We start from the raw sequence: 21,813 nt of genomic DNA on the forward strand, positions 1-21,813 counted from the left end.
GCTGGTGCCTGGAGCCGGCCCTGGACGCTCAGGGTGGCTCAGCCTGGCTTGCCAAGCAGAGACTGGCCTCCCCGGGCCTTAGGTGGAGCAGGTGGCCGGGTGCAGAGCCTGGTCCTTGGAGAAGTCCCTGGCCTCTCACCCTGGCCTGGTGTCTCCACAGGGCGTTCCAGGCGGGAGCAATAAAGGGGCTCACAAAGGATCCAGGGGAGAAGCGTAGGGTTTCCCGTCAAACGTGGGGCCCAGGTAGGGGCCACAGTGGAGGGCGCCAGGGTGGGTGTGGGAGAAGAGTCTGGCTGCAGTGGGGTGTCCTAGAGGAAAACTGGCACCGTGGGCAGGGCAAGAGACCCGGGTTCGAGTCCTTGCTCTGGGGCCAGTCACGTCGCAGCCCTGTTCCTCAGCTCCTGCCCTGCGCCGGGGGCTGCAGGGGGTGGAGCAGGCAGGGCAGGGGCGGGGAACCGGGGCTCGCTAACTGTAAGGGGGGGTTTGCTTCCCCAGGGTCAAGAGCTGGGGTTGCTCTTGCCCCCTCCCCTCGCCCAGGGCAGGCCTGGGGCTGACCCCTGCCTGTGAGTCTATCCGCAGCAGCAACCCAGCCAGGCCGGTTTATTTTCCAACACTGCCCTCTGGCCGCCAGCACTGCCCAGCCCCTGTGCTCTCTGTGTGTGTGTGTGTGTGTGTGTGTGTGTGTGTGTGTGTGTGTGTGTGTGTGTGTGTGTGTGTGTGTGTGTGTGTGTTCAGACACCGAGCAATAGATCGGAGCATCTGCTACATAAATCAGATGCTGCCAGCCGCGGACCACCAGCCCGGGAACCCCAGTCACAGCCCTGCTGCCGGCTAGTGGGAGAACAGCCCCCCGTGCCTGCAGTGCGAACGCAGGGTGCTCGGGGCTCAGGCTGTAGCCAGCTCGCCCACTCCCAGGCCGGCCTGGCCTTGCCCAGCGCTCGGCCTGCTGTCCACGGGGGCCAGTTCCCCGTGAGCGCAGCCCGGCTCCTAGGCTCCTTCGGTCTTTCTCGAGAGACCCTCCCCTTAGCCATGGGCTCCTGCAGCAGTCCCCCCCTCCCCCCACCGCCGGGGGAGCTGCCATGAGCTGAGCTCGCCCCACTCAGGGTGGTCCCAGCACCTCCTCCCTTCTGCTCCAGCCCAGGCAGCGGGGCTCAAACCTGGGCCACTCACACCCGTGTGGCAGCAGCTGGCCGCTGGTCCCCGGGCACCCCATCTCTCCCCCCGAACCGCGCTGTTCCTGGGAGACAACATGCCAGGCAGACAGCGGTGAGCCTCAGGCTGGGGTTTATTTGTAAACGACCCGTGGTGCCCGCAGTCATTGAAAGAATCCCCGTGGATCCCCCCTGCCCCCACGGGCTGCTGCTCCCCCGGACACTTCAGGAAAAGCTCTTTGCAGCCGCCCCGCTCTGGCCCGTGGCAGAGTCCTTGTCCAGCTGGCCCCGGCACTCCCTGGTGCTGGCGGGGGCGGTGTTGGCCGCACACGTGGCTGGGGGCAGCAGGGCGTCCGTGCTGGAGGGGCGGGGAGAGACGGCCCGGCAGGCCGAGGCTGGCTGCTCTGGCGCCAGCTCCGCCCGCTTGCCCATGGTGAGGATGCCGGCGGCGTGCTTGCCCGAGCCGTGCAGCAGGCGGTACAGCTGGCTCTGGAAGGCCTGCGAGCCGCTCTTTCTCTTGCCCAGCGTGAGGATGCCGGCGGCGTGGTTGCCCAAGCCATGCAGCAGGTCGTAGACACGGCAGGGGCAGGTCTTCTGGTGGCAGCACGTGGGCACGCTCTGCCGGGCCGCAGCCAGAGAGCAGAGCAGGGCCAGGACCAGGAGGCAGCAGGCCCTGTGGAGCTGCGGGCGCAAGAGGCAGGCATTAGTGCAAGGACAGGCTGGCATTGATGGGGTTAAACCCAGAGACGCCTCATCCCCCCTCTGCCCCAGGCTGCGGATCTCAGAACCAAGCTGCAAAGACGCTGTTTCCCCCCACTCCCAGGAACTACCAGACAGGCTCAGCCCAGGGGCCCATCTAGCTTGGCATCCTGGCTCTGACAGTTCCAGCAAGACGCCCTGCAGTGCTGGGCTGCCCGGTTCCGGGAGCCCTGACCCTGACCCCACTAGTGACAGGTTGAGTAGTGCCCAGCGACCGGCCCGGCCCAGCCTGCGGGGGGGGAGGGGGGCCTCAACAAGCTCCCCCAGCCAACCCCACACACCTCGCAGGCCCAGCCCCACCCTCTCCCAGCAAACCTCACGTGGGCGCCACCTCCCTGCCCTGCCCCACTGTGAACCCTCAGCCAACGCTTCCCCTAAAAGACCCAGCACGCCCCAGTCTCCCATAGCCACCCCACAGCCGGCTTCACACCTCACCACACCTCTCTGCACCAGCTGGGCTGCACAACCCTCCCATGGCAAGACTAGAACCCAGGAGTCCTGAGCCCCTGCCCCTAACCACTAGCCCCCACTGCCCTCCCAGAACCCAGGAATCCTGCCTGTCACACGCCCTTTGCACAGGCCCTAGCAACCTGCTCCAAAATCCAAGACAAAGGGATCAGGCACACACTGTCCCCTGCCTCTCACCCCATGGCAACACAGCAGCCCCCGCCCCTTTCCATGCAGGAGAAACAGCCACGGCTGCAATTAGCACTAATTGGCCCCCTGGCTGGCAGAGGGTGCGTCATGGAGACCAAGCTGCCCCCAGGGAGCCCTCCGGGGTGAGGCGGGTCTGGGGCAGGTGGGAAGCTCACCCCGTTTCGGGTGTGGCCGGCAGGGTCAGGCTGCACCCGGGCAGGGTCGGGAAGAGGTTAAATAGAACAGCTGCTGGGTCTCCCTTTAACACTGAGCGGGACTCGGTTCTGCAACACCTGGCGCTCAGCCAGACCACTGACCCCGTGCAATGCTCGTGCAACGCACCACGGTGCTGAGTGGGGAGCGGTTCACGCAGCGGATGCAAGGCCGGGGCGGTTTGGGCCACAGGCGCCAGGCGGGACAGACCTGGGCCCAGCGTGCAGCCCTAGCAGGTCTTTGCCTCCCCAGTGTCCTACGCGGCCCAGCAGGCTGGCTCCAGGGCTCGTGGGGCAGGGGAGGGGGCGTCTCGGTGGGTTCTGGGACCCCACTGGGATCAGGAGAGACACCGGGAATGGACAAAGCAGATGCCATTTGCACCCCGGCCTGCGTCCCCTGAGGGCAGGACAGGCTGGGCTCCTCCCCAGAGCTGCTCACCAGGAGGGCACATGGGGCAGGGAGACACGCCAGCCTGGGATTCAAGGCCACCATCACGCGACCCCCAGTCACCGTGCTCGCCTCCCCCTCGTGCTGCACGCCTGCCCCTTCCCAATTGTGCCCTTGCTGGCGCGAGACCTCCCTGCACTGCGGCCTCTCTTCTGCCCAGCCCAGCCCTGGTGGCCAGGCCCTGGCGCCGTACCTTGGCGTTGGGCACCTCCATGGGTCCGAGGTGTCTGCGAGGACCTGAGCGAAGCTTGGGCATGACCCGGTGAGGAGCAGCGACGCCCTGAGCCGCTCTCCCCGGCAGCCCAGGCTTTTATAGGGCCAGGCTGCCCCGAAACTCATCCCCTGCCCTCCCCAGCCCCCGCACAACGGTGCTGGCAGCAGTGGGGCTGGGGCTGCAGGACGGGCCAGTCTCTGGGAGACACGCACCCATTGTCCCCCGTTGCTTGGAGACGGGCGAGGCCCGTTCCCTCATTTGTGGCTCCCCATTATGCGGCGGCCGGAGCCGAGTGGCTGGTGGTCGTGCGGGATGGAGACAGGCCGCGTCGCCTGGCGCTAATGAGCCTGTAACTTCCGAAGGAATCCGCCGGCCCGCATGACACAAAGCTGCCGGAAGGTCAGCAGCGGGGAGGAGGGGGAGACTGGGCCCCATTAGGCTAATTACCTGGCCCCAACAAAGGGGGTCTGGCAGCCGAGCCGCATCCGTCCCTAGCACGTCAGAGGCGCCGGCGTGGCCACACGTGTCCGTGGCACGGTGCACCTCCGAGTCCCCGGGGAGCCAGGCCCGGCAGGGGGAGGGGGGGGGGGGGGGGGAAATCTGCCCCCCAGGGATGCTGGAACATGTTTTATGGGGGGGGAGGGCCATTGGTGACAGAAACCCCAGATTTGGGCTATTACTTCTCCAAGCCAGGGGCAGCACCCCCCATTTCCAGCCCCAAAGGAGGCCCCTGCTCAGCCCTGGGGTCCTGTCAGTCCTCACCCCGCCTGTGGGTCAGGCCCCGTGGCCTGGGAGAGGCAGCCACAGCTCGGGCCAAGAACCTCCGCGCTGCCACCCCCAGGCTGGCATCTGTGCCCAGCCATGGGCACCTTGCTGCAAGTTGGATGGCACTTGGGGGGCGGTGCGGGGGGTGCCCCCAGGGACAGGCTGCTCAGTCCCATGGCATGGGGCAAGCTCGTTATCCCTCTCTCCAGGCATCCCCGCTGCATCCAGATGGGCCATGGCAGGGTGGGAGCTCCCCACTGCTCCTGCCTCAGCCAGGAGGGGTCACTAGTGGGACACGTGGCCCCCCTCTGCACCCACCCCTTGCACAGCTCCCCCAGCCCTGCCTGGCCACAGGCCAGTGCTCAGCCATGGCCAAGCCACCCCCGGCCCGTGGCCACAGCTCAGGGGTGAAACACGCTGTTTTCCCGCGACACTAGGCACCGTCCCCAGGGCGCTGGCCCAGCCCCCAGCTATCGACAGCGTCCCAGGCCGCATGGGTCCCTAGGAGCCACCCAGTGCTGGCGGAAGCAATTTCCTTGTGGGGCCTGGCCCTCCCTGGAGGCCAAGCTCTCCCCTGGCCCAGCCCCAGCTAACGGCAGGAAGATCAGCGCGGGACGCACTTGCTTCCACTAGCCCTGAGCTGGCCCCACAGGCGGGGCTGCAGGGGGCTTTGGCGGGAGGCGTCCGGCTGATTAGGGGCCGTCGCAGTGGGGGCACGGGGGGTGCACGGCTGCTGGGAGCAGGGGCCCTAGCTGGAGTCTGGCACGGTGAGAAATGAACCCTGACAGACTGTGCCCTGCAGAGGACTGGGCAGGGGGCAGAGACATCCCCTGAGGGTCCATGACCAGGGCCTCCCCATCACCCCTGCGGGAACTGGGGAGAACACCAAGGGCAGGAGACGACTGTGGGCAAATCGCCAAAGCAACGGGCCAGGGTTTGTCACCAGCAAAGCTGCCCAGCTGTCAGGAGTCCCACCCGCGGGCGGTGCTGGGGGCGAGCACCTGGCACTCCGACCTGGCCGGAGAGCGGGGCCGGGAGCCCAGGCAGGCCGAGTCCCAGCAGCGACTGGCTGCGCCTCCGGCTGCTCCAGCCGCTGCCTCCTTCCCGGGCATCACACGGTCCCCACGGGAGCAGCGAGGGTCCTCCTCCCACCGGGGGGGGCACGTACAGCCTGTGCCCCAGGGGTGCCCCATGCCGGGCCCAGCTTGGCTCCTGGCGGCGAAGGGCCAGATTTGCTGAGCTCCCCGGACCCAGCCGCGGCTGCCCATCTCGGGAGTGCAGCCAGCCCCCGCCCCTCAGAGCCCCCCAGACAAACAGCAGCCGCTGCACCAGCTTGGGGTTTGCTCTTTATAACGCCGCAGCTTTGTCCCTGCTCTGAAAACATGGGGGGGGGGGGGGGCTGCTCCCAGCTTCTGCTGCCTGTGCGGAAACCCCGCCCGTCTCAGCGCTGGTTTCTCGGCTCGCGCCGCGCCGGACAGCCCCCTATTGCTCTGTGACTCGATCCTGCCGCCGGAGTCCCCCCAGCAGAACCCTGGTAATGGCGCCCGAGCCCCTGGGGCAGTTCCCTGCCGCGCCCCATGGACAGGCCCCTGCTCCAGGCTGCACTCACCAGCTCCGCCCTGGGCCCTGACCCCCAGGTGGGGCCGGGGAGGCAACCCACGAGCCAGGGCACAGCTGGTGAGTTCCTGGCCCCCGAGCCCCATCCAGGAGCGTTGTCTAGGGCTGGGCTGGGGGGGGGGGGGGCTGGGTTGAGCAGGAACCTTCATGGCCCTTCCCAGCCCCAGGGCAGCTCAGCGGCGGGTTGGCAAGCTGGTGGTGAGCCGGGACCAGGCGTGAGCCCCTCTCGGAGACCCCCACGTCAGCACGCTGGGTGCCCAGCGATGCCTTGGAATGCGCTGGCCGAACCCCGCAGGGCAGACGCAGCCGATGCCCCCCGACAGGGGTTCCAACTCCCCCCACGACGGGACCCCCCGGCTGCAGGTGCCGGGGGGGGGGGGGGGGCAGCTGCAGCCCGGGGAGGGGGGGATTTTTCACAGCTCAGCACTGCAGCTATGTCGACCTAACCTCTCAGAGCACACCAGCCCTCCCACACACTCCCCTCCCCCCCCCGGCCCAGCCACACGCAGCAGGACAGAGACGCTCCTTCTGCGAGCGCAGTTGGAGCAGGGCCCGGGCTGGGGGGAGGCTCTGGGGGCTCAGGGCCCCAGTGTGACGGAGAGACACAGGCTGGATCCGGCCTGACCCCGCCTCACTCCCAGCGCCTCGTCCCAGAGCAGATTCCTGCAGGTCCCCACGAGCCCAATCCCTGCCTGAAACGACCCCCCAGCCCAGCCCGAGGGCGCAGCCCAGGGCCAGGCAGAGCGCTAACCCCACCCCCACCCGAATCACCCGCCTGGATCGCCCCGGGACGGCCCGTGCAGCCCCCACCCCGGCCGGGCTCCTGTCTCCCAGACGCACGGCCAAAGGCCCGGGCGTTCTGGGGCCGGTGCCCGTACAATCCTGGGTCCGTGGCAGGAGCGCTGGGGGCCCCGGGCGATGGAGGGGCCGCGGGCTCAGTCCTGGCCCCCACGCCCTGCCTCGCGGTCAGCAGGACCCGGTGTCGCTGCCTCCTTCTGTCTCTGAGATGGGCTCCAGCGGGGTCCGGGCCCGGCCGAGCTCGGGGGAGGCAGAGCCGTTCCTGCCGATGCCACACGACTGCCCCGCGTTGTGGATCTGCCACAGGTTGTCCAGAGCCTCCGCCTTGGCCTGCTTCAGGAGATCTGCCTGGCCCTGCAGTGGGGAAAGGCAAAGGTCAGGGGTGAGGTGGGGTGGGGGCTCCTTCGAGGTCTCCGCTCTGGGGGAGCAGCCTGGACCTGGGGGCAGGGGCTCCCCCCCCAGCGAGAACTGGCCCCTGGGCTGCGGGGAGATGGGCAGAGACCCTAACCCAGCCGAGCCGTCTCCCCTCCTGTGACGTTATTGATATAATCTGGGACCATATAGATCATTGTTGCAACCAAGGTCCTGTAGTGGCACGCAAATCTTGTATAAAGGGGGTCAAATGGGGTGTCTAAGACAAGGTTATGGTTTACTGGTTATGATTATGCTGTCTATATGTGTGTATCACTTTTGTAGTTGAAGTTATGAATATTGGCTCTATACTGTCTGTATTTCAAACTTATGCTATGCTGCTGGGTGACATCCCAGACAAACTGGTGTTAGCTCTGCCTAGCCTGCTTGATGGCCCATTAAGGACCATCAGCTATACAATGGACCCATTGAGAGAAGGCAAATACGCAAAGTATGCAGGGACTGGCCCATGTGACTCCAGACTCCATTTTGCTGTAATTTTCCGCAGTAAGGACAAAGAGGCATTCTTACACCTGGAAACAACTATATAAGGCTGATGCCTCATCTCCACCTTGTCTTCAATCCTGCTTCTTACCTCTGGAGGGACTTTGCTACAAGCTGAAGCTTTGAACAAAGGACTGAGGACCCATCCCAGCGGGGGATGTATTCCAGAGACTTGATTTGAACCTGCAGTTTATTCCATCGCTGCTGCAAGCCTGAACCAAGAACTTTGCCATTACTGTATGTAATTGATTCCATTTAACCAATTCTAACTCATCTCTATCTTTTTCCTTTTATGAATAAACCTTTAGATTTTAGATTCTAAAGGATTGGCAACAGCGTGATTTGTGGGTAAGATCTGATTTGTATATTGACCTGGGTCTGGGGCTTGGTCCTTTGGGATCAGGAGAACCTTTTTCTTTTACTGGGGTACTGGTTTTCATAACCATTTGTCCCCATAACGAGTGGCACTGGTGGTAATACTGGGAAACTGGAGTGTCTAAGGAGATTGCTTGTGAGACTTGCAGTTAGCCAGTGGGGTGAGACTGAAGTCCTCTTAGTCTGGCTGGTTTGGTTTGCCTTAGAGGTGGAAAAAAAGCCTTGGGCTGTAACTGCCCTATTTGAGCAATTTGTCCTGAGTTGGCACTCTCAGTTGGGTTCCGCCAGAACCGCATTGTCACACCTCCCCAGACAGAGTCACTGCTCAGGGGCTGCCCCTAACCCCCCGCCCCAGCCCTGCCCGGGGGCCAGAAGGGAGCAGCGTGATCCTCTCGTCTGACCTCCTGCACAGACCCTGGCCCCCCCACTCCTGCAAGAGACCCCTCGCCTCCGGCTGAGTCCCTGACGCCTTGGATCATGGGTCAGTCCCGCCGCAGCGAATCCCCCTTTCACACCGGCCTCACCGTCAGCTCCTCCCAGGCTGGAGGTCCCCCCCCCCGCCATGGTGGCCTCTGTGGGGTGAACGGGGGATCTCAGCCCAGCCCCCCGGTGGGACAGGGAGCTGAGAGCTGACGATAAATGCAGAGATCTGAATGGGACCCCCTGCGGGGTGCAGGCCAGGGAGCCTCACACTCCCGGAGCGGAGCCGAGACCCCCGACGCCTGGCAGGACACGGGCCTTAAAGGAGCAGGGCGACGCCGTGTCCCTCCCCTTCTTGTTTACATGAGGGGGGCTCTGCTATCAGGTGCTAGCGGAGCCTGGGGCTGGGGGGCACCTGTCCAACCCGGCACATACAGGGCCCCAGCCCCGCCCGGCCCCCTTCGCTGCTCACTAGCCCTGTGGGCTACTGCTCTGGTGCCACCCGGAGTCCACTCTGGGTACTGCAGCTCTGTGCCTCTCCGTCCAAGCCCAGCTGGTTCCTTGGGCTGGCAGCGTCCAGCAGGAGGCAGTGTTTTCACACCCAGCGGGTGGGGTGTCGTGGGGTGTCATGGGGAAGCGGTTCCAGGCAACGGCCCCCGAACAGCCTGGTGTGCTGCTGACTTCACAGCACCTCTGTCCGGGCAGAGCCCCGAGAACCAGCCAGAACGCCCAGCCCGGCCAGTGGCACGGTGCTAGGAACCCTCCCGAGCTGGGGCCAAACCTGTGACGTTCGGCCCAGAGCCTGAGCTAGAGGAGAAACTCCCTTTGCTGGCAGGAGCAGTAGGCTGTTCTCCCCTCTGCGGGCAGCCACGGGCACCACACTCGCCGCAGACCTGCCCCCTCCAGCATCCCACCTGGGTACCGGGGCCCCGGGAACAATTCATACTGGGGGCGGGAGGGGCTGAGAGCCATTGAACCAAACAGCCCTGTACATGATGGAAACCACATTGAGCCAGAGGGCGCGGCAGCCCCGCCAGTTCCAGCCCCTACCCCGTGGCACTGCCCCATACGCTCCCTAGCTCAGCCCCACAAGGCCCCCTTAGCCATCGCCCAGCTCCGAGGGACGCTCGTGCCCCACACAGCCCCTAGATGGCAGCACGGGATCACCGCACCGTGGGCCAAGCTCCTTGATCCAACCTGCCTCTGACGGGTCCCACGGGAGCAGGGCCTGGGTCTCCCCAGAGCCCACCCCACACCCAAAACAACAGGGCCCTGGTCCAGACCCAGGCAGGGCAGAGCCCAGTCCAGGGGGCACAGAGCTGTCCTCACCTGTGTGTGCCCCATGGCACCCCTGGCACAGCCCAGCAGGGACCATGGCAGCTAGGCCTGGGGGGTGGGGGGAGACTAGGATGTCGGGGTTCGCCCCACCCCCACAGAACAGCTCATGGACAGTCTCTTGGCAGGGCGACCTGGGAGCTCAGCACCCCCCAGAGTCGCCTGCGCCCCAGGCACTCCCAGCCCAAGCAGCCAGGGCGAGCACATGGCAGCGTCCAGTGCAAGCCGGCATCACAGGGCACCGCTCCCTCCCTGCAGCCACCGGCCCCCCAGACCTCCCACGGCTCTGAGCTCCTGCTGCCCCGGTGCTGGCTGGGAAACCCAGGGGCCTGGCCTGCGAGGGGTGAAGTTCTCGGTTTAAACCCTCGCAGGAGATGCAGAGACAAGCCCTGTCCTGGCCTCACCCCGAGGCGGGGGGGGGGGGGGGGGCTCAGCTGGGGCCCAGGGCCAGGCCCAGTGCGTGGAGGGGTCACTGGACCAGCAGGGCCCTGCTGGGCATCATCCAGCCCCCCACTCGCACCTCCCACTCCTCACGGTGCCCCCCCTTCCCTTTCCCAGCCCGACTATCCCCGGCCTGCTGGTGCCAGCCTTGTCCTTCGGCTTCGGCCGCTCTCCTCCTCCTGCCCCGAGAGACTTCCCTAGAGCAGCCGCTTCCCGACTGCAGCACCAAGCCAGCGTCCACCCGGCACGTGCTGGGAACCGAGCCCCCGGCCCAGCCCACGGAGACCGGGCAGCGCACTGACCCCAACACGCAGCCAGCGGGGCAAACCCTGGGGCCAGGGGCTGTGGAGCAGGGCATGCTGGGAGCCGGCGTGCAAAGGGCCCAGAAATACCTGCCCAGACGTGTGCGTCCCACGCGCTCGCACACGCAGCCCAACACACTGCTCCAGCTGTGCACAGCCAGCCGTGTACAGCCCATGCGCACGCCCACACAGCCACATACCCTCCTCCAAACGCGCTCACAGCCCTCCACGTGTGCGCAGCACTACAATGCACACACAGTGCCAGTGCAGAGCCCGGCAGCCCGCCACACGCGCGCGCACACACACACACACACACACACACCTGTGCACACCCGTGGCCTTCAGCCTGCCACACGCACGCCCACCCGCCACACACACACACCTGTGCACGCCCATCACACACACCTCACCTGTGTATGCCCGTGGCCCTACAGCCCGCCACACATACACACACCTCTGCACGCCCGCGGCCTTCAGCCCGCCACACACACACACACACACACCTGTTCACGCCCGCGGCCCTACAGCCCGCCACACACACACAGCTGTGCATGCCCGTCACACACACACACCTGTGCACACCCGCGGCCCTACAGCCCGCCACACACACCACACCTGTGCATGCCCGCGCCCCTACAGCCCGCCACACACACACCTGTGCACGCCCATTAGCTCTCCCACGGCAGCCGGAGCTGCGGCCCCTGCAGGGCTCGCTGAAGCAGGCTCTGTCCTAGCAAAGGGCGACGGAAGCTGGCCGGGGGGGCTGGTGATGGCTGCAGAGGCCGCGGCTGGAGGCTGCTCCGGGGAATTTCTGCACCTGGCGGGCAGGCCAGTCCTTGGGGGGCTGGAGCCCCACTCCTCACACAGGGGTTGGGATCCGCCTGACGTCCTCGGCCACCACCGGGTCCAGCAGTGCCTGCTGACCGGGTGACTCAGCCCCGCGGGTGCTGGAGCGGCTGGGAATGGCTCTCAGGGAGCTGAAGCTGCCGGGCCGGGTGAGCCAGGCTCTGGGGTGGGCTGAGGCAACCAGCCCTGGCCACCAACAATGCCCCTTTGTCTGCAGCCTGGACGGCACCCAGCCCCGCTGGCCCGGCTCCCCGGCAGTCTCAACTCTGCCACGTGAGCTGGCACCAAGCAGGGCCCAGGGCAAGGCTGGGCTGGGAGCCAGGGGCCTGGAAGGTCGGGGCAGGCGGCTGGGACCACCCCAGGATGCACAGGGGCAGCTGCCACCGCTAGCACCGCAAGAGCGGAGCAGGACTCCTGGATTGCATTCCTGGATCCACCACTGACGCTCAGTGTGGCCTTAGGGAATGCCCTCCCCCGTGCCTCAGTTTCCCCCTAGGAGCGCAGGGATCACGCCCTTCCCGTGGGCACGTGAATCTGGCCGGGTTTGCTACGTGTGGAGGTGACGCGAACGCTCAGCATGGGCATCGCTCTCCCGGGCGTCCCGGGCCAGCACTCCGAGCGGCAGAGGAAACACCGTCACCCGGCGCGGTCTGGCGTCCCACCACCCCCAGGAGCAGGACCTAGAGTGTCACCCGATGTGACGAAGTGGGGGATTTTCTTGTGTTTTCCTTGTTTTTCCAATGGTTTGCATGCAGAGTGGGTGGGACTCAGTGTCCCTGGGGGTTACCAGTTTAACGAGGGGAGAGGAGAGGGAGTTTGTTGTTGCAGAGGACCGGAGAGGGAACTTGGGACCCCAGCCGATGGCCTGGAGAATGGAGACCCCAGCGACTGGTAACCTGACGACCCGGAGACCCAGATCAGGAGTCGCAGCTGGTTCTGGCCAGTGGGAGGACAATGGGCTGTGGAGAGACGACCCAGTGACCTGACTAGACGGTTCCAGCCCGAGGGGGCCAGAGGAGGGCTGAGAGGAGAGGAGGCCCAGGCGACCCTGTTTATGACCCTGTTTCTCTGGAGAGAAGACAATGGACAGAGGCGGGGTCTGGGCCCAAGGTGGGGAGGGATAGCTCAGTGGGTTGAGCATTGGCCTGCTAAACCCAGGGTTGTGAGTTCAATCCTTGAGGGGGCCACTTAGGGATCTGGGGCAAAATCAGTACTTGGTCCTGCTAGTGAAGGCAGGGGGCTGGACTCGATGACCTTTCAAGGTCCCTTCCAGTTCTAGGAGACGGGATGGGATATCAGATGCCCAGCAGGGGGGCTCTGGGCTGGGGAGGGGGAGCAGGCAGAGCCCACCTGGATGCAGGGGACTGGGATGTGCTGGGCTGAGGGAGGCCAGGCCTGAGGCCTGGAGAGTTTCCTGTGCTGTGTTCAACGCTCAATAAACCTCCTGTTTTACGTTGGCTGAGAGTCGCTCTAGGCTAGAGAACGGGGGCATCCACCCCTTTGGGGGGTGGAGGCCCCGGGGGCCCAGAGCGAGGGGACTCCCTGAGGGGGCCCACGGCGAGAGACAGACGTGCTAAGGCTCAGAGAGGTACGGCTTCGGAGGTGGAGGGGCCTGGCCCCAAGAGAGAATGGACCCCCGAGAAGGGCTGTCTCAGTGGAAGGGGCACCCCCCCACGGACCGCACGGGGCCACGAGTGGGCACGATCTGTGAGTCCGTGAGACCCCGTCAGGCCAGCCCCAGGTCCCAGGTACAGGTGAGGAAACAGACCCGGGGAGGGATGGGCCCAGCGATCCCGGCTCTCGGTCCCACTGGTCCTCGGGCTCCAGTCTCCAGGGCTCCTTTAACACGGGGGAAACTGAGTCAAGAGAAAACCACTGCAGAGGAAAATCTCGAGGGAGGCCCCCAATGCCAGCAGCCAGGCCCCGGCGTTACCTTCAGCACCGTGATGTTCCAGGCGAAGCTCTCCAGGGCCTTCTGCAGCTTCCTGCCCGTCAGCCCCTCCTCGGCCTCGAGCCGGCGCAGCTCCTTGTGGAAATCCATCCCTGGGGAGCAGAGCAGAGGGGAGCCGTCACGCGGAGCTGCTGGCACCGACCGGAGGGGCCACAGCGGCCGGGAACACAGCAAAGCCGGCGGCAGGGTGCCCAGGGCTGGCTCCATATGGGGATCGCCCTGCGCTGCTCGCTGGTGCCCCGGCTGCACAAGGAGTCCCCGAGGAGTCGCTGCCCCAGAACAGTTCCCCGTGCACAGCCCATGGGCAGGGGAGAGCAGGGGAGCTGGGGTCAAGAGATACCCAGCACTGCCCCCCACTCAGGCAGGAACAAGGGAATTCCATGTCACAAAGGGGGGTCCCCAGTAAGGCAGGGCCCTTGGCTGCCCCTAGGGGACTGGTGCAGCCCCAAGCCCAGAGGGTGCACGGGACACCCAACGCCCGGCTCAGGTGTGATCCCAGCCGGCGGCAGGGCAGGGCCCAGGTGGCAGCTGTCACCAACCCTGCAGGGAGCAGCGGCAGGTTCCCGTGAGCCCCGGGGCCGGCGTGGGGCAGGCAGCACCCTGCAGCCAGGGACGGGGTGTACGTGGGAGACCCGGGCTCTGAGTGCCTGGAGCTGCAATGGCAGCACCACGGGATGGTGGCTGGGGGGCCTGTGCCCCTGGGAGCAGGCGGCTGGGCGGGCTCCAGGGCCGAGCCACGTAGGGAGGAGTTGCCCCAGGGGGTGGCACCGGGCCCGATCCGAGCCCTTGGCTGGGCAGATGGTGACACTGGCCCAGTGGGGTCTGCCCAGGCGGTGCTGCCGGGGGGCCCCGCGTGGGAGGGGACAAGGTGCAGCGCCCCCAGCAGGAGCCTTTCCCGTGGACTCGCTGGCCTCCCACGCCCGAGCCTGCAGCTTCCAGCTGCATCCTGGCACCCTCCGCGCCGGGGACAAGGGAACGGCCTCGAGAGCCGGCAGGGGAGGGAGCAGCCAAGGCCGCCCCCCCCCCCCCCCGGCCCCCGCCGGGCCGGGAAGCCTGGGAGTTGCCTGCAGAACAGCCCCCCTCCAGCCCTCCCGGGCACCAGCACAGCCGGGAGCTGCCTGTGGGGGAGGGGATCCCACAGGCGGGGGGGGGGCTACACCCGGTGACCCCCCCAAAGACCCCTCCTCCTTGTGGGAGCTCACGCAGGGCTCTGCCTGCCCCCCGCACGGATCCCCCTTCATTAGCGCAGGGCTCCGGCTCGTTATCTCTGCTGACGCTGATGGGAACCGTCTGCGCCAGCCTCAGGGCCGGGGGGGAGGCTGGGCAGGGCTGGGAGCCCCAGCGATCGCCTGGTGCAACAGGTCCTGGGACATGGGGGCAGCCAGCACCATACGTGGCCATGTAGGGCCCCCCTGGGCAGCGGAGGGAGATTGTTCAGGGGCCATGGAGCAGGGGGTACCATTCCCTCGCCGCCTGGCGAGCCTCTCTGTCTGGAGCCAAGAGTGCTATAGGGGCCTACCCAGCACAAGCAGCTCCCCCCCCCCCACCCCCCCAACCAAACCCCCCCCCCCCCCCCCCCCCCCCACCACCCCTCCCGGGGCCCCCCCACCACACCCCGCTCCCCCCCCCGATACCCCCAATCAATACCACCCCCCCGAGACCCCACACAGATACCACCTCCCCAAGACCCCACACCATGGTCCTCATCCCCCCAGACACTCCTCACCAATACCACCCCCCCCGAGACCCCACACCACGACCCCCATCCTCCCCAGACACCCCCCACCGATACCACCCCCCCCGAGACCCCACACAGATACCACCTCCCCAAGACCCCACACCATGGTCCCCATCCCCCCAGACACTCCTCACCAATACCACCACCCCCCGAGACCCCACACCACGACCCCCANACGGCATACGAGATATCACGCTGTGCCCCCCGAGACCCCACACCACGACCCCCATCCCCCCAGACACCCTCCCGAGACCTCACACCATGACCCCCATCCCCTCAAGACACCCCTCACCGATACCACCCCCCCGAGACCCCACACAGATACCACCCCCCTGATACACCCCACCACGGCCCCCATCCCCCACAGGGACCCCCCCACTGACCCCACGGCCCCCAGTGACTCGACACTAAGTGAAGAGGTGCAGCCCCTGTGCCCCTGCAGTAACCCCCCCCCTCCCTCCGGCAGGCACTGTGCTGAGCTGGCCCCGCTGGACTCTCCTGCTCCCGCTGGGGCTGGCACACGAGGGGTTAAGGGGCACCCTGCATCCCGCCCCGAGCGCGTTACTCCCCCCAATGCAGTGCCGGCTCCAGGACCACGCACTGTGGTTCGCCCACCTGCTGTCAATCATCCCCCCACGCCCCCCCCCCCCCGGGTTATTAACTCGGGGGGGATCTGGGCAGGGCCCGGCCCCCGCAGTGTGCATTAGGGTCCATGCTGGGGGCAGGGCAGGTTGTGGGGCATTGGACCTGGGAGGGGCAGAGATCCCGGGCTAATTTATAGCACTCCAAGTTCCTGGTGCTCCCCCAGGATCCAGCCAGCCAGGGTGCGGCGCGCTCTGACCCCCGGCACTCTTGGGTGCCATGATCCACACCTAGCGCTGCACCAACTGAGGGGCACCGGCAGAGCTGGGGGGAGCCCAGGCTAGCAAGGGGCTGCGGGTCGGCAATGAGGGGCACCGGCAGAGCTGGGGGGAGTCAAGGGCTGGGCTAGCAAGGGGCTGCGGGTCGGGAGTGAGGGGCACCGGCAGGGCTGGGGGGAGCCCAGGCTAGCAAGGGGCTGCGGGTCAAGAGTGAGGGGCACCGGCAGAGGTGGGGGGAGTCAAGGGCTGGGCTAGCAGGGGCTGCGGGTCGGGAGTGAGGGGCACCGGCAGGGCTGGGGGAGCCCAGGGCTGGGCTAGCAAGGGGCTGCGGGTCGGGAGTGAGGGGCACCAGCAGAGGTGGGGGAGCCCAGGCTAGCAAGGGGCTGCGGGTCGGGAGTGAGGNGCTGGGGGAGCCCAGGGCCAGGCTAGCAGGGGGCTGTGGGTCGGGAGTGAGGGGCGCCGGCAGAGCTGGGGGAGCCCAGGCTAGCAGGGGGCTGCGGGTCGGGAGTGAGGGGCGCCGGCAGGGCTGGGGGGAGCCCAGGGCCAGGCTAGCAAGGGGCTGCGGGTCAGGAGTGAGGGGCGCCGGCAGAGCTGGGGGAGCCCAGGGCCAGGCGAGCAGGCGTGGGGGCCCGGAGGGAGGGGCACTGACACAGCCTGACAGCAGCACCTGCCTGTGTGGGTTCAGCCACGTGTCTTTTATGCCACAACACTCGTCGCCACTTACGCCGTCAGCCCCAGTCTGTTATTTCTGATGCTAATTATATTCCGGGGTTTGGCAGTTAACGATTCCTCTCTGCTTCCTCGTCAGCCTCCCCCGTACGGCTCCGCTCCCCCAGCGCCGGCCCCTCGGCGGCCCTGCTGCCCACCTCTCAGAGCCGGGCACTGGGGCTCGCTCGTGCCCTGGCCCCCCACGGGGTTTGAGCAGGATGAGGCCCAGGCGCTCGCCCCACCGATCAGGTGTCTCAGCTGCGAGCAGCCAGGAGGGGGACAGAGCCGTGTCCTAGACGCACACCCCGTGTGAGCCAAATACCCCTGCCCCCGCCACGCCCACAGCCCCATTCCCTGCCCAGCAATGCCACTCGGCTGCCTGGGAAACAGGAGACACAGGGGGTCCGGGGGGCGGGGTGGAGCAGCCCAGCAGACTCCCATGGGGCTGGGTGTGGAGAGGTCACTGCCCCAGCTGGCCGGCTGGGCCCAGGGTCTTTCCCCTCCAGGGGCACCGGCTCCCATCCAGCCCCGGGGTGGGGACGGGCCAGGTAACCTCCAGCCAACAGGGTGCCCAGAGGCCCCATTAGCGCCGCGCCTCGTCCTGCCAGCAGGTGTCACTGGTGCCAGCACAAAGGCCGCCCCCTGTGGCCCCAGGTGCCCATAGCCCCCCCAGCATCCTGGGGGGAGCAGAGTCAGGGCCCCCCAACCCACCCCGCTCTGCAGCCGGGCCCAGCAGCGCCTGCCCCCCACGGCACGTACCCGCCTGCTGGGCTTGCATCAGCTTGCTGTGCACAGCGTCGGCCGATTCGATCAGGGTCCGGCTGGTCTGGATCGTCTGTGGGAGCAGAGACGGGGGGATTTGAGGGAGCAGGACGAGGGGCGGCCCAGCACCCCGGGGACCCCTTCCCGCACGGGCCCACGCAGGCTCCCCCCCAGCTCCAGCCTTGAAAGAGGCAGCTCCAGGTTGGGGTGGGGGAAGGGAGAAGACGCTCCCCCAGCCAGGCCTCCCCGCTCCCAGCGATGCCCGGCCAGGTGCCAGCTCCGGGGAGCACGAAGGAAGGAAGCGGCTCCGGCTATTAGCAGGACTCCTGCCGCCTGCTGGGATGGCACCAGGGGCTGCGCTGGCTACGGGACCCCGAGGGGCCGCAGGTGGCAGGACCAGGCCATGCTGGGACCTCACTCTCCCGGCCCAGGGAGGGGCTGGCACTTCCCGGTCCCCCCGGCCCGGTGACGAGTGCCCGAGCGGAGAGCCGACTCGGCCGGGGAGGGGGCTGGCTGCCCGGCGAGGGGGGGGCGGGTGCTTACGGTCTCGTAGGCGGTGAGCACTTTGCGGAGCAGCTCTGGGACGGGCCCCTGGGCCTCCATGGGGGGGTACTGCTGGCCCAGGTTCAGCGTCACGCTGGGGGCGCTCTCGCTGCGCAGCAGCCACGCGGCCACCGTCAGGATGCATTGCTTCATGGTGGCCGCCGGCGCCAAGCCGCACAGCTCCTTGAAGGAGACCAGGGCGTTCTGGAGACGGAGAAACAGGTGAGCCGGGCACCCCACTGCGCGCTGCCTGGGGGGGCAGGGCCACAGCCCCCGCTAGGAGCCTGCACAGCCTGGCCTGGTGCGCTGACATGAACACAGGCTGGGGGCCTCCTGAATAGAACCCAGGCGTCCTGCCTCCCACCCCTCCCCCAGACACTCCAACCCACTAGACCCCACTCCCCTCCCCGAGGGGGAGAGACCCAGGCGTCCTGACCACCGCCCCTCCCTCAGACACTCCAATCCACTAGACCCCCCCCCCTCTCCAAGGGGGAGAGAACCCAGGCGTCCTGCCCCCAGCCCGGCGCGGTACCTGCATGTTCTCCCGCAGGTCGGTGGCCTCGCGCAGCGGCTGGCCAGCCGTGCGGAACACCTCGTCGATGGCCTTGATGCCGGTGGTCTTGGCGGAGGCGTATTCCCGCAGCCGCCGGCCCCGGCGCCCGGTGCGCCCCCGCCGCTGCCCCTTGCCCCCGCCGGGCCGGTCGGCGATGGCTACGTGCAGGAAGAGGGTGGCGTGGGGCAGCAGGTCTCCGGCCAGGGACTGCAGGGGCACGTGACGGTAGCCGCTCTGCAAGCACTCGAAGGGGATGGTGTACTGGGCGATGAACTCGTCGCCGATGTAGTCGTCATCCAGCACGACCAGGCGCAGCAGGGCCAGCTCGGGCAGGTTCACCTGGAACTCCAGGCTCTCCTCGAAGACTGGGTTGTCCCCGCTCTGCAGCGCCGTCTTGGTGCGCCGCTCGGCGCAGTCGGCCGGGATGCCGTGGATCTCGGCGCAGACGTAGGGCTCCACCACGTCGCCCTTGGCGCCCGAGCCCCGGGGCTTGGGCAGATTCTGCCCGCTGATCACCCGGAGGTGCAGCAGCTGGGCCGGCACGCCGGGCAGCGAGTCCTTGGCGTTGGCGCTGAAGTAGGAGACCTCCTCCCGCATGACGGCGGGGCGCAGCACGTACCCGCAGGCCCCGTTCTGGTGGAACCAGCCCGCGTTCAGGTCCATCATGAGCCCCGGCGTCTGGAAGTTCATGGCCACCATCTGGCAGCCGCACTTCCAGAAGTCCTGCGGGTTCATGTTGCTGGCGTCGATGCGCAGGGGGCTGGGGTAGACCCGCGACAGGAACCGCTTGTTGTAGCTCACCAGCTCGGCGGGGCACTCGCTGGCGAAGCGCCCGGCCTCCACCTCGCTGAAGGAGCAGAGCTCCCAGTAGCGCTGCCCGCGCCGCGAGGCCTCAAAGTCCCGGAAGGGCACCGCCTGGCACAGGCTCACGAGCTCCGACAGCTCCCTGCTCAGACGCAGCCTGTGCCGCCCGTCGGCCTCGCCCGGGCCCTCCTCCTCGTCCGTCACCTCCCCCTCGCTCTCGTGGCAGCTGGGCGGCAGCTTTCTGCCCTTGATGAGGACCCTGCCCTTGAGTGTCTCCGGGGAGGGCAGGTAGGCCTCCTCGGGGGCAGGGGGGTCCAGGTACAACTTGGCGCCCAGGGTTTTCCTCAGGCACTGCGCCATCAGCCGCTGCTGGGCGGGCGAGCAGCGCACGGCCAAGCACAGGATGAGGGGGTATTCGGAGGCCTCGAAGGCGTACCGGTCGATCACACCCACCACGCTGCGACAGGCCACGCGGGAGGTGGCCGAGCGGCCCCCGGAGACCAGGGGCTCGCCGTCCGGGCCGTCCCACACCACCAGCTCCAGGCTGCGGCAGCCCATGCGCAGGGCCGTGACGTAGCCGCCCAGGCCCGCGCTGCCCCAGGAGCTGTCCTCCCGCAGGCAGGCGCTGTGGGCCGAGCTGATGTAGTAGTGGGACAGGGGCTGCGTCATGTCCTGGCACACCCGGCGGTGCTGCGGGTCGAAGATGGAGCAGTCAGGGGAGAGCAGGTAGCGGGTGAAGCCGTCGATGGCCAGGTAGCCCTTCTCCCGGCCCTCGCTGGAGGGCTCGTATTTGCCAATGATCTCCAGGCACGTCTCCTCGGTCACCCCCTCCATGCCCTGCTCCACCTCCAGGAACGTCAGTAGGTCCTTCAGCCCCAGCGACTCCTTGTTGCTGGAGAACTGGACCAGGAGGAAAAAGATCTCGGGCCTGGTGCAGAGGTCGCAATAGGCCTCCACAAACAGGTCGCAGGCCACGTCGCTCCCTGGCCGCTCGCCGGCCTTCTGCAGCTCCTTGAACTTCAGTTCGATGGTGGAGGCCTTCATGCCCGGGTTCAGAGCCTTGATGAGCTGCACGGCCCGGGCCACGGGGATCCGGCCCACTTTCTCCAGGTCCGCCACCTCAAAGACCGAGGAGATCCAGGAGGTCCGGAGGCTGGGATGGCCGGCCTCGGGCGCCTCCGGCGTGTGCTTCCCGTAGGACACCAGGTACCTCAGCCCCATCACCCAGGCGTTCACCACGTCGGCCGAGCTGGCCACGAGGTCCAGGGATTCGTAGTTGTCGCCGTGGATGATGGAGAAGGCGCACTCGTCCGGGAACTGGTCGGAGAGGCCGTTGCTGCGCAGCACGGGCGTTTTCTTCCCCACCCGCACCTCCTTGACCAGCTCGATCTCGATCTTGGCCTTCTCCGAGTCCTTCTTGGAGGGCTCCCACCGCAGGCAGCGCATGTCCGGGGCCAGCAGGAAGAAGCGGCTGTACATGCGGGAGTTGGAGCGAACTTTCTTCATCTCGCAGCCCTGCAGCATGAAGGAGATGCAGGCCGCCGTGCTGTTGATCTTCCGGTCATGGGGCATGGTGCTGAAGGACACGGTCTTCTTCTTCTGAACTGGCCTCTGGCGAGAGCCGTCCTGCGGGGGGAGAACACAGCGGTCAGACCTGGCGCAGAGACCGACAGGCCGGGCCACAGGCCGGGCTGCGCAGAGGCAGACCGGAGGAAGGGGCAAGGGGCGACCCCCTGCACAGGGACTGGGGCGAGCGCCGTTTGCTCACGGGACCCAGGCGCGGGCTCCTGCCCCTGCTGACACGGAGACGTCACACAGCCAGGCCCCTCTGCCAGCCCAGCCCCGGCACCGACCGCCCAGGGCCAGAGCCCAGCGCCGGGCAGGCTCCTTCAAAGCAGAGCACAAACGTTCGGGCTCAAGTCAGGGAGCTGGGGGGAAGGCCCAGCTCCGGCCCAGCCCTGCTGGGTGACTCTGGGCACATCCCTTCTTCTCCCCGTACCTCAGGGCCACGCAAACCCTGTGCTCCCAGCAGTGAACCGGCTGGGGGGCAAACTCAGGCCCCTCGACGCCCCTCAGGGAGCCTGCCCAGCCGCACAGGGGACAGCGCAGCCCTCATGGGGGCTGGTTCTTTCCTGCGTTACTGCCATGGTTGATTTTGCTCCAGAGGGAAAAAACTGTTCGGAGCAGTGGGTCCACCTCCTGCAAGGTGGCCAGACAGGCCCCAACCCCCCCGGCAGTGACACCCCCCCAGACAGGGGCTCAACAGTGGCCGCCTCAAAGCCTCTGTCCCTCCTTCCGCCCCGGCAAGGTGCAGGGGCCTGATAAGGCCGGAGCCAGCGTGGCCCTTTCGAGCTAAATATAGGGCACATCCTCCCATGGCCTGCGGCCACCACACAGGGACCCCCGCCCCTTCCTCCCGCCACCGGCCAGTTGCTGAGCTCTTCCTGCTGGGGGCTGGGGGCAGGAGGCGCCTTCCCGAGGGCCCTTCCCGGTTCCCCATGGGCGGCCTGTGCTCCCCATGACACCACACACGGACCCTGTGCCCCGGCATCTGCTTCTCCTCTGAGCTGCAGCCCCTGCTAGCCCAGCCCGGGGCTCCCCCCAGTCCCGCCGGTGCCCCTCACTCCCGACCCGCAGCCCCTGCTATCCCAGCCCGGGGC

At 67.3% G+C, this 21,813-nt stretch overlaps 2 protein-coding genes across 3 annotated transcripts in view; both read right to left on the bottom strand.

Moving 5' to 3' along the window:
* Positions 1–1,327: 1,327 nt before the first annotated feature.
* Positions 1,328–3,993, bottom strand: HCRT (hypocretin neuropeptide precursor). The gene is made up of 2 exons (XM_034757776.1): positions 3,400–3,993; positions 1,328–1,832 (listed from the first exon to the last, which is right to left on the bottom strand). The coding sequence occupies exons 1-2, from the start codon at positions 3,460–3,462 to the stop codon at positions 1,377–1,379; spliced, it is 519 nt and encodes a 172-aa protein (XP_034613667.1). The 5' UTR covers positions 3,463–3,993; the 3' UTR covers positions 1,328–1,376.
* Positions 3,994–6,179: 2,186 nt separating this feature from the next.
* LOC117870581 (inactive phospholipase C-like protein 2) overlaps positions 6,180–21,813 on the bottom strand; it is a 29,324-nt gene continuing 13,690 nt past the window's right edge. Inside the window, exons 1-6 of one of the 2 annotated variants that reach the window (XM_034757778.1) lie at positions 21,690–21,719; positions 18,329–20,779; positions 17,797–18,000; positions 17,251–17,326; positions 13,168–13,277; positions 6,180–6,954 (exon numbers count right to left, since the gene is read on the bottom strand). In XM_034757778.1, the coding sequence (XP_034613669.1) occupies positions 6,769–6,954; positions 13,168–13,277; positions 17,251–17,326; positions 17,797–18,000; positions 18,329–20,779; positions 21,690–21,704 (3,042 nt within the window). In that variant the 5' untranslated portion in view covers positions 21,705–21,719 and the 3' untranslated portion in view covers positions 6,180–6,768. Of the gene's footprint in view, positions 6,955–13,167; positions 13,278–17,250; positions 17,327–17,796; positions 18,001–18,328; positions 20,780–21,689; positions 21,720–21,813 lie in introns of those variants that run through there. The other variant, XM_034757777.1, reaches the window with a different exon arrangement.

This window comes from Trachemys scripta, unplaced genomic scaffold (assembly GCF_013100865.1).
Source record: "Trachemys scripta elegans isolate TJP31775 unplaced genomic scaffold, CAS_Tse_1.0 scaffold_40, whole genome shotgun sequence".
Taxonomy (NCBI): domain Eukaryota; kingdom Metazoa; phylum Chordata; order Testudines; family Emydidae; genus Trachemys; species Trachemys scripta.